Source organism: Sturnira hondurensis, unplaced genomic scaffold, assembly GCF_014824575.4.
Source record: "Sturnira hondurensis isolate 20B ecotype Veracruz unplaced genomic scaffold, ASM1482457v3 Scaffold0015767, whole genome shotgun sequence".
In the NCBI taxonomy this organism is placed as follows: Eukaryota; Metazoa; Chordata; class Mammalia; order Chiroptera; family Phyllostomidae; genus Sturnira; species Sturnira hondurensis.
This window is the reverse complement of record NW_028088398.1, coordinates 515216-526654: the sequence shown is the minus strand read 5'-3', so window position 1 is coordinate 526654 and position 11439 is coordinate 515216. Positions and strand designations below refer to the sequence as shown.

General features: G+C 55.0%; 1 protein-coding gene across 4 annotated transcripts; it reads left to right on the top strand.

The window, feature by feature from the left end:
• Window positions 1–8128: 8128 nt before the first annotated feature.
• Window positions 8129–10272, top strand: CNFN (cornifelin). Of its 4 annotated transcripts, none has more exons than XM_037065538.1 (5): window positions 8129–8181; window positions 8732–8913; window positions 9351–9461; window positions 9832–9968; window positions 10062–10272. In XM_037065538.1, exons 2-5 carry the CDS (start codon window positions 8877–8879, stop codon window positions 10149–10151), a joined length of 375 nt encoding a protein of 124 aa, XP_036921433.1. In that variant the 5' UTR covers window positions 8129–8181; window positions 8732–8876; the 3' UTR covers window positions 10152–10272. The 4 variants fall into 4 exon arrangements, with proteins under 4 accessions (XP_036921433.1, XP_036921435.1, XP_036921432.1 ...); XM_037065537.1 differs by having other exon boundaries at window positions 8132–8181; window positions 8700–8913; XM_037065539.1 differs by having other exon boundaries at window positions 8164–8181; window positions 8792–8913.
• Window positions 10273–11439: the final 1167 nt, after the last annotated feature.

Below are 11439 nucleotides of genomic sequence, written 5' to 3'. Positions count from 1 at the left end.
TTGGCCTCATAGTGTATTGTGAATATGCTTCAGGAGGAGGGGAGAAGGGTGGGGACCCCTGCAGAGACCCCCGCCCCTCCCTACATAGGCTGTGGGAGACAGCCAGCTGTGCCTTAAGTTGGGGATGATAAGGGGGAGGCTGGGAGGTGAGACCTTGGACTGGGGGGTGATGGGGAAACCAGTCTCTTGAGACCTCTGGACCTGCACTCCACCATTGCCTTCCACTGCTACTGCAACAGCCGCAGGGGCAGGGCCTCACCCCACCTGCGGATCAGTTTGTTTTTGTTTGTAAATAAAAGTATTTAATTGGTTTGGCCTCTCGCAAATGGGGGCAAGCATCGGACTCAGCTGCTGGGAATGGGAAACCTGGGACTGGAGGGTTGAAGGCTGGGGGCCCAACCTCCGGTTCCTGGAGGAGCCTGTGGGCCTGGATGCTTGGGTGCAAAGGGACTGGACTCCCTAAAACACAAAGACTTCAACCAGGAAGAGACCAGAGGACTCTGGGTTTCCAGCTACTCCCCTTTATCAACCCAACCCCAGCACCCACCAGAAGGAAACCCAAATCCCCTGGTTAAATGGAGGAAGCTAACAGGACACTAAAAACAAACTCTTCACCCAAAATGCATAAGGCCCCATCTCTGCCCAGCTGTGACCGCCACTCAATCCCTCAACAAAGACTCTTTCCTCACTCTTTTATAAGCCCTGGGTTTGAAGTAGAGATGGTTTCAATCCAGGGTCTGGCCTCAAGGGACTCAGGGAGAATGCGAGATTCATGCAACACAGCTCCTATACCTATAGTAGTCAGGGAGGGCTTCACAGAGGCGATCCAAGCTTGACTTTAAAGGATAAGCAGAAGAAACATGCAAGGTGGTTAGAGCTAGTGGCCCGTGATCAAGGTCTCTGCATGGCCAGGCCAGGTGCAAAGTGGGGAGTGGCCTGAGGGACACGGAATGGCCAACAGGAGCAAATCCTGAAGGGCCTGGATTGCCATTTGGGCTGTAACTGAAAGGCAGTGAGAGCCACAGGTGGGTTTTGAGCAGGGATGGGATTGGTGGCACTGAAGAGCCTGCTGGGACACTGAGGGACAGGCTGAAAAGGGCAAGGGTGGAGCCCTGAAGGCAAAGGAAGAGGATGGAGCCAGGGAAAACAAGGCCTAAGCAGGGGCAGAGGGTAGGGAGTGGAAGTAGGGGTGGAGCAGAACCCAGAGCTGTAACTTAGGTTGAATGGATAGGATTTAAGGGTAGAGCAGAAGTGATGTGAGAGTAAGGGGACGATGACAAGTCTGGCCAGGGCAGTAAGTAGACAGTGAGGCTACCTACTGGGAGGAAGCTCAGGTGTATGTGAGGCATTTGGGGGGTGGGGGTGCACATGGAAAGATCAAACCGTCTTAGACATTCAGGCGGACATGCAGTGGGCTGGGTGCTCACTGGAGCTGAGGGACTAGAACGCTTCTAGGGAGAGGGGGCAGGTGGGATGAGCAAAGGGCTGGGACAGACACAGAGAGCTCTGAGGACCATGGCTCCCAGTGAAGAGCGGGCAGTGAAAGTTGAGCCCGGGAAGGTTCAAAGGAGTAGCTGCAGAGGCAAGAAGATCAAGAAAGAAGAGAACGTGGAGCAAAGGGAATGAATGTTAAGAGGGAGGGAGTGATCTCTGTCAGAGGAGAATCCAAATGTTATCATCAGGCCTCAGCAATGAGTGGGTGGGTCCTCGGTGACCTTGTACAGAGCCCCTGTAGGGCCCTGGGAGGTACACAGCCAGATGTGGAGGACTAAGGAGTAGAAGGTAAGGGATTAAGCAGGTGGGTACCACAAGTCTTTAGCTGTAAAAGGGATGATGTTTAGCTGTAAGAGGGCAAGGGATGCAATGTTTGTGTGTGTGTGTGTGTGTGTGTGTGTGTGTGTTTAGAAAAGATGGAACATGTTTTATACTGCCAGGGAAGGAAGGGAGAGACAGAAGATGAGAAGCACAAGAAAGCAGTTTCCTGAAGGGAGGGGGAGAAGAGGACCCTCACCTCAGGTGCCCTCATTCACCCAACGAGTGACTTGAGTCAGGTCCTGTGATGGGGGAGGGAGCCACAGCCCAGAACTCTCCCTGAAGATCCAGACCCACTGGCGTGAATGAAGTCCCCCTTGTCCAGCTCATAGGATCCCTTATTCATCCCTGCCCAAACAGCCATCATCACCAACCTGCTCTTTCCTGTCCCCATCTCAGGGATAGCCTCATCATTCCCTTTAGCTCCAATGGCTCCTCCTCTGGAAACGCTTTTCTAACCCACCAAACCCCAAAAAAGACTCTTCCGGACTCCCCTGCCTCTGCACATCCCTGCTTATCAATGAGTGGGGCTATCCTCCCATCTGACCCAGGCCTGATTCCCCCCGGCACACCGGAAGCCTCAGGAAATATTTAAGTAATGGGTAGATGAAAGTGTGAATAAGTGAATGTGAGGGGTTATACGAGGAAATCAGTGAGGAAATTAATAAGGGCATGTAGTTGCAAACAAGAGTCAGGTTTTGGGTGGGAGGAATGAAATGAACGAACGAGTATCTGAGAGTGTGCATTCCGGATTCAGTTTTCTCCAACAATGCAAAACGGGTTGACGCCTGGCTAAGCTCCCTGGTCCGCCTCAAGCCTCACCTAGCCCACCGTTCCCCATCCGAACTTGGTCAAGAATCCCAACGCTGGACGTGCCGAAAAGGTCTTACCGACCGCCCCGGCCAAGCCTTTTTGCTCGCCAGAGGATTCCAGCTTCCGCCGAGCCCACGGGATGCCCACCTCCCAGGTGCCCGCCTATTGGCAGATCGAAGGAATGGGCGGGGACTGGGGTCCTCGAGAGCCTATCCCTCTCCGACTTAGGCTAAGGGCCCCGCCTACTAAGGAATTCACCCTGAGTGGCCCAGGCTAGTAGGAAACAAAGTGTTTATTGACGGAATGATAGTGACTGACGTCATGGGTAGCTTATCAAAACTAGACTCCAGAGGAGGAAGACCCGCCTCAGGAAAAACAGAACGCGGGAAGTAGTTGAGAGCGTGTTCGACTGAGGAGGAGCAGGCCCTGGGGCTTCTGGCTGCACTTACTTGGGCTGTCGCTGGCCCGACCTTGGGTCCTAAGGAAGGATGGGGACTTGAGACTCCTAACTCCTTGGTCCTGAAGGAGGCGGCCAGGGGCCCGAGGGAGGAGGGGATTGAGGACTCGTAAGAGGAGTAACTGGAATAACTCCTCGTAAGAGAAGTAAACTCCGTCCCCTCCTCGGACTGGAGGAGGAGGCTGAGCTCCTGGACTCCTGCATCTTGAGGGAGGAAGGAACTGGAAACCTGAAAGGCTAGGGTCTGGGGACGGGGGCTCCTGGGTCCGATGAGTCACTGGCCTGCCCTGGAATGACAGATTTGAAGTTTAGTATTTTATGTGCCTATTTATGGGATTGGAGCCTGGCTTTGCCCCTAGGCAAGAGTTCTGGCTTCTGAGGAACTCAAGAAGCAGAGCTTGACTAGAGATGACAAGGAAGCAGCTTAGGAGCTCTGGCCTCAGAATACCCTTTGCTCCTCCCTAAAAGGAAGCCAGGGGCAGGGTGCTGTCTGCGAAAGAAACAGAGTGGGAGGAGACTTGAAGCTCACGTGGAGACCAAGAGAAAAGCATAAATACCAGTGGAGATATTAAATATTGTAAATAATAATAGAGCTCCCTTGTATGGAGTTTATTGTGACCCAGGTCTGTGCTAAGCATTTTACATAATTGTCTCATGTCTTCCTCATAACGTCTTTAAAAGATTGGATTATTATTATAATCCCTATTTTACAAGTGAGAAAATTGACACCCAGGGACAGAGAATCAAGATGTGAAGAGACAGGAGAGACATAAAACACAGATAGTGATGAACAAAGAGATAAAGGCAGGCCCAGAGAGAAAAGAAAGGACAGACAAGGAGAAAAAGAGAAGGGCAAAAAGAAAAGCGAAAAAGGAGAGGAGCTAAAAGCCAGGACACTGCAAGGGATGGGGAGGGCGGTTCTGGGGAAGGGAAGACCAAGGATGGGGACTCCCGGGTATTTCCTGACTCCCACGTAGCATGCTGTGGCTGTTTGGCCTGGTTGGGGTCAAAAATAATGATTAGAGAGAGCAACTGTGTCATTATCCTATTAGGAGATGATAAGAAAATGATTCATGGAGGTGCCCTGGGCCTGGGAGGAGCCTTTCCCCCCACAGCCCCTTTGATCTGAACAGATCAGACCTCAGGAAGGACTGGAGAGGGGCAGAGCCCTCTCTGTCCCTGTCCACTGCTGAGTCTCCATCACTGGGAACTGTCGAGGAGTCCCTCTTGGAGACAGATGAGCTGCCCTGGGGCAGCAACAATGCCTGGAGGCATCTTCACTCTAATTCCTTCTACTTTCCTCCAGACCTTGAACCAATGCCAGCCAGAGGTCCCAGCTCACTCACTGCAGGGGCTCAACCCAAGCTAATGGAGTGGAGGGACAAACATCCACGTTGTCCTAGGCTCCCCATCATGTTTCATTTCTCAGCCTCTCCCTGGTCTCGTCTATCTCTTCCCACCTTCTCTTTCACCGTGGTGTTTCTCCCAAAGCCATCCGGCCCACCACCCCCATTAGGGAGGGACTGAGGCTCAGTTTGGACAGAGTCAACCTCCCAGTGCCACCTGTAGGACATGGAAAGGAGTAGCTGAGAAAGGGGTTCTCAAGGCCCCAGATACAAACACTCCCAGCACCTCAGAGTCAGAAATACGCCAAGAATACGCCAAACATGTGTCCTTACAACATGTGCTGGAGGCAATCTTGCATTTACACCCACACAATCAGAGAATCACACGCACAGCACATGCAATCACCTATAAACACAGACGTAGGCACACAATCAGCAAATCCCTGCATTGACACAGCCAGGAATATCCTACGCTACATGCAAAACAGATACCCCCGTTAGGCAGTTACATGCCCAGCCACGGATAGGCATCCAGCCAGTCCCTACTGGGACCATGAGCAACGATTTGGCTTCGTTTACTATTGCATTCCAAGCAACTACAACAGATCATCGTCGTCATCGTCGTCATCAGCAGCAGCAGCAGCATCACCATAAACACAATATATTTTGTGTGTGCCAGGCACAAGTGTAGGTACATTACCTGAATTAACTCTTAATCCTCTAAACAACTCTATTTGCAACAACCCATTTTGCAGATGGGAAAATTGAGGTCCAGGGACGTTTAGTTATTTGCTCAAGTTTAGTTATTTCCACAGCCAGTGAGAGGCCATCAGGATTTAAACTCAGGTCTTTAGGTCCATTACACAATAAATAATAAATAACTTGCAATAAATAATTCCTGCTTTAATCCAGTCAGAACTGCAGAAACTTGACAGCTGAGACCACACCCAAACTCACACGCATAGTGGGTAGAATCACAGGAGGCCAATAGAGACACACAAATAGGAGAAACCCCTTCACATGTCACACCTCAGAACATAGGGACACGAAAAGTGACACACATCAAGACAATCCCCACACAGATACACAGCACCCGGAGAAGCACACACACACACACACAGACACAGAGATACGACACACCAAAACCTGGACATGGAGACCCACCCAGAGCTCCCTGTTCTGCTCCCAACCTCGCTGGGCTAGTCCTCAAGGAAGCAGCAGATTTAGGATGAAAAGAGGGGCCCACCTCACTTGTCCGCTCAGCCCTACCGGTTCCACCACGGTCATGATGGCACCACCCGCCTTATGAAACCACCTGTGTTGGGCAACTTGACCCAGACCTGGCCTGGACTCCTAGATTCTGGGGAGAAAGGAAGCCTGGATTCCTGGGTTCTGAGAGAGTAGGGGATGGGTGTCCTATTCTTGGATTCTAGGGCAGAGGAGGAGGAGGAGGATTGGGACCTGGGCTCTCAGGTCCTGATGGAGGGAGAGCTGGGAGCCCAGAATCCTGGGTTCTGGGAAAAGAGGGGGCCAAGGTACTTGGATTTCTCTGTCTTTAAAGGTAGGGCTCCGGGTTTAGTACATGAAAATATAGGACACCCAGTTACATTTGAATTTCAGATCAACAGCAAATTTTTTTTTTAGTATATCACAAATATTGCACAGGACATATTTATACTTTTAAAAAAGGCATTTGTTATTTATCTGAGATTTAAATTTAACTGGGCGTCCTGTATTTTATCTGGCAGTCCTATTTGAGGGGGAGGATGCCAGATGCCTGGGGAATCTGCCATGGTCACTCCTCAGCCCCCAGGCCTCTCCTCTTCCTGCCCTCCTCCCTCCTCCTCACCCCTAAACAGGCCACCTCACAGCTTTCCCAGTCCCGATTTCCTCATCTACATGAGCTGCTGTATGTAATTGCAGTACCCAGGCTGTGTAAGAGTGGGGAGAGGAAACTGGAGAACAGCTCACGTTGTCATACCCGGAGCCCTAGGGTCCCCAGAGATGACTGACCCTGAGTCACCTGCACGCCATGGTCTGGAGAGCTAGGGGATGGGGCCCTGTGGCTGCCTCCACGAAGCAGGCCTAAAGATTGGGGGAGATATGCCAAGACAGGAGGCAGAGACCACAGAGAAAGGCAAGGGACACACTGCGTGGGAAGAGAGAGACTCTGAGATGGGAGAAAGGGAACCAAAGAAATCTGGAAATGGATTGGCGGAGATGAGAAAAGAAAGAGGCGAATCAGAGCTGGAGGCAAAGACGCAGGGGGCACTAGAACAGAAACGGAGAGATGTCCCACGGACATTCAGGTTCCCAGACTGAGTGCCGGATGCACACGGGCAAGATGCCGAGTGCTGCCCACAGTCTGGGACGAGGACAGCAAGCCACCTGGGTGGCGCCAGGTCTTGGGACCTGATGTGTTGAAGCAGGGGGTTGAGGGGAAAGCTGAGATCCCAGGTGAACAGGGTGATCCACGTGCCATCACCCCATATCCAGTGTGGTGATGACACCACCTTCTCTACAGGTGACACCCCAATTTTCCAGTGCCTCCTACCTTTTTGGGGTGACACGTACTGGGAACCCCACCCGGCTCTAATGCTGCTTCCCTCTCTGAGTCACCTCCAACCCTGCCAGGCCTGTTGGGGGCAGATGTTGGTGACTCAGGCATCCAGGCCCCCAGCTCTTCATCCCTCAGGAACCCAGAAGGTCTGGAACCCCAGGACCCCTACCCTACTCGGGAAGGCAGCCTGGCCTAACCCAGGAATCTGGACCCCAGCCCCTCCTGCCTCAGACCCAGGAACCTGAGCCCGCTTTCCCTCCTCAATTTGGGGTCAGAGGTCAGCCCCCAGCCCCCTCCTCCCTCAGACCCAGGCCGCCTGGGCCACAGCCACCTCCTTCGGGAACCAGGCTTTTCAGTTCCCAGCCTCCTCCCTTTCCAGTTTAGAGGTGGGGTGAGGTGTGTTTATTTATTTTGGTTCTGGTATGAATCAGGGCCAAAACACACTGCCCCCCCTTCAGGGCCCTGGATGGGAGGACAGAGCCCCCTCTCCCAGGGAAGTGGGGACCTCACTAAGGATAATGGGAGAGACCCTCAAAGGGAGCCCACCCTGCCCCCTCTCGCTCGCCCGCACTGCAGGCCTTTCTTTTCTCCCCACCCCCCTGCCCTCTAAGTCCCGCGGTGGCCATTGCCTCCACCTACCTCCCCCTCCGCTTTCCCATGTCTCCCCCTTCTCGTTATTTCCCCCCAGATCTTTGTGCCTCTGTCTAGGCATCTATTTCTCCATATCCCTCTATGTCTTCTCCTCTCCCTCCGTCTTTCTGAACCTCCTAGCTCTCTTTCTCTGGTCTCGACCTCCCCTTCCATCTCTGTGTCTCCCGCTCCTTCCCCGTCTCTCCGTCTCTGCCTCTCTTCTGGTCTCTGAAACCAGCTGCGCCCCCTCGCACCTTTGCTCTGCCACCTTCCCAGCCCTCTGCCCACTCCCCTTTCTGTCCCCACTCCTAGCTCCTTCCTTACCCCTGGACCCCCTCCCCCACAACTGCCCAGTCATCTGAGGTACAGGAGGAGGGGGAAGTTAGGGGATGGGGGGCGGAAAGGGAGGGAGGGCAAGTTCCAGCTCCTTGGGCACCTCTGTCAGAGCCCCGCCCAGGGCCATGTGGCCTGCCCCATATAAGCAGCTCCTGGCCCAAGACTGAGAACTCAGTGCCGGTGTCACCCACACCTCTGTCTCCATCATCACCGTCTCCGTCCGGCAGGTAGGAGCACCCCCACACCCCTCTACTATGAGGTCAGGCCTCTGCTCTGCTCTCCCACCCACTTCTCTCTGTCTCCTTGCCGATCTCTGGCTCTCTCTCTGCACATCCCTCTCTTTCTTTCTCAATGCTCCTGGTGCGCCCTTCTCAACCTGAGGATCGCTGGGTTGAATCTGGAAGTCCTGAGGGCAAGGACTCCCTCTACTAACCCCCTTGGCCTAGGCCATTGGATGTGGGGCCTTTCTCTTCACCTCTCTGAGCCTCCGTGTTCCATTTGTGAAATGGGCCTACAGAGAGGTCAAAGTGCTGGGCAGGTGTGAGCATTGCTGACGGCATCTCTCCGGGCACCTGGCTCTGATCTCCCTCCCTGGGTCCATGACTTGGCCTGTCTGCCTCTTGGTTTCTCTCTCTAGCTCTGCCTCTGGAATGAGGAGGGTCCTCTGGGGTCTGTCGGGCAGCTGCACAGAGATGGGCGAGTTTCTCGCCCCACCCCATACATCCCAATTCCATGTCTCTTCTAGCCGGCAGGCTGAAGTGGCCTCTCTCTCCCCAGCAACCTTCCCCTGAGAACCCAGCCCCTAGTGCCCCTGCCCCTTGGCCTCCCCTCCCCCAGTATCCAGTGTCCCTTGGACAGACTCCGCTGCTGTCACCGCCGCCACCTCTGCCGTCCCCAACACCACCTCCTCAGGGCCAGCAAGATGCAGTTTGAGATGCACGACAACGTGAAAGGCAAAGGTGGGACCACTCAATGGACCGGCAACCCTTCCAGTCCCCGGAACCTGGCCACTTCCCTCCCCTGGGCACCCCGGCTTCGAAGACAACCGGCGCCTGCTCGTACCCCAGAGGTCCCTGAAATTCGGGAACCCAGGACCCCAGGCCCAGACGTGGAGGAGGCACTGTCGCCCGGCCACCCACACGTGGTGCACCCCCTTTCCCAGACTTGCAGGACCCCCACCCCCAGCTCAACCAGATGTACAGGAGGCAGCAGCAACGGGACAGACTGGGGTGTCGATGCCCAGATGTGGCCAATGGGAAGGGGGCGCAGTGGTGACCTCTCAGTGGGCGGCCTGGTGGCCCCGCCCAGACTGCCCGGCAGAGGGAGGGGCGGCGGGGGTGCAGGGTCCCAGGAGGCGCTGCAAGGCCGCCTGCTGACCCGTCTCCCACCTCTGCAGCCATGTCCTACCCAGTGACCAGCCAGCCCCAGTGCGCCAGCAGCTGCTACCAGACCCAGCTCAGTGACTGGCACACCGGCCTCACGGACTGCTGCAACGACATGCCCGTCTGTGAGTGCCCGCTTCTCCCCTCCGGACCCGGGGGCAGCCGGAGGGAGGCAACGTGACCTCCAACGCCCCCGCCCCCAGGACGCCCCGCTAATCCCACTTCTGGTCCTCTCCTTGGACCCTGAGTCCCCACTCTCTAACCCTCACGCCTTCCTCGGATCCCCAACGCTCCCTGGGATCCTAACCTCACACCTTCCAGCTTCCCACCCACTTACCTCTCCCCGCAATTTCCTCTGGGACCTTCACTTCCCTCTGACACTCAATTCCCTCTGGGACCCTCAACTTGGCTCCGGGGACCCCTCAGCCTCGCCCCCTCCCCCCCAAGAGGCTAAGCCCGGTGGGCGCCGTCCTGATCTCCCCGCGCATGTCCCAGGTCTGTGTGGCACTTTCGCCCCTCTGTGCCTCGCCTGCCGCATCTCCGACGACTTCGGCGAATGCTGCTGCGCGCCCTACCTGCCCGGAGGCCTGCACTCCTTGCGCACTGGCATGCGCGAGCGCTACCGCATCCAGGTGCGCGCGGGGTCCGGACCAGGAGTAGGGGTCTGCGGGCTGGTCTCCTGGGACCCAAGGCAGAGCTCCTAACCTCTCTCTCCCGCCCTCTAGGGCTCTGTCGGGCACGACTGGGCATCCCTCACCTTCTGTTTGCCCTGCGCCCTCTGCCAGATGGCACGGGAACTGAAGATCCGAGAGTAAAGCGACCCCCGGCCTCCTTTCCCTTCAACTATGCCTGGCCTCCTCTGCCCCCTCCTGGGAGGGCCTGCCCCTCCGCCCGATCCCGCCACCAGTACACCCACAATAAAAACCTGAAAACCAACTCCGCCTACATCGTTTGTCTCCGGAGAAGGAATCTGGGTGGAGAAAGAGGTTTGGTGTGGAAGGTGGGGACACAGGGAAGGTGCCTAGGTGTGGAAGGAGGAGTCTGGAGTCGGATCTTTGACCTCCACCTGCTGTGGATGACATTGGCAAGTCTCTTCCCTCTGGGGGCCAAGGTGTCCTCGCTAGCAAAGTCAAGCCAACTCACCCCGTGGCTGCCTAGCTGAAGCTCTTCCTGGATTCTGAAACCAAGCAAAACCAGACAGGTCGTCTGGGTAAACTCCAGACACTGGAGTTCAAAGAAAAAAAATTAGGAGAGGCCCCGCTCATTTCAGGGCCTGTGGATTCTTCGCCTGCGCCCAACTCTGACAGGGAGGGAGCCTTCGTTTCCAAAGCAGAGGACGTCAAGGCTGAAGGCTTTCTAGAGCAGGGAGGAATCCACCGTGTACCTCAAGAGCAACTACAGATTAGAAAAGGTTCTGGTTTCACCCTGGCCGGGTGGCTCAGTCAGTTAGGTTAGGACATCACCCCATACACCAAAAGGTTGCAGGTTCAATCCCCGGTCAGGGCAGGTATAGGAGGCAACCAACCGACGTTTCTCATATCACTGTTTCTCCCTCCCCCTCCCCCCGCTTCCACTCTCTCTCAGATCAACAGGGACATATCCTTGGGTGATGATTTTTAAAATAAATTTTAAGAAAAAAAATCCTGGTCTTGAAATTGGACAGACCTGGCATCAAATTTTGACTCTCACCGCCGTTGTGCTTAGTGAATTAATGAGCCCATTCCCTCCCCTGAGGATGGTCCCCAACATGTCACGTGGCTACTGGAGAGCAAATGATGAAACAGGTGGAAAGGCCAAAGAGTGAACTTCCTAAACTGCCACTATTATTGTGGGTTTTTAAAAAATATTTTATTCATTTATCTTCAGAGGGGAAGGGAAGGAGAGAGGAAGAAATATCAATGTATAGTTGCCTCTTGTGTGTCCCCCACCGGGAACTGGCCTGCAACCCAGGCATGTGCCCTGACTGGGAATCGAACCGCAATCCCTTAGTTGGCAGGCCCGCACTCAACCGAGCCCGGTGGGCGCCGTCCTGAGGGCCCCGGTGGGCCCCGTGGTTGAGGCCCGCACTCAACCGAGCTACGCCAGCCAGGACTATTATTGTTT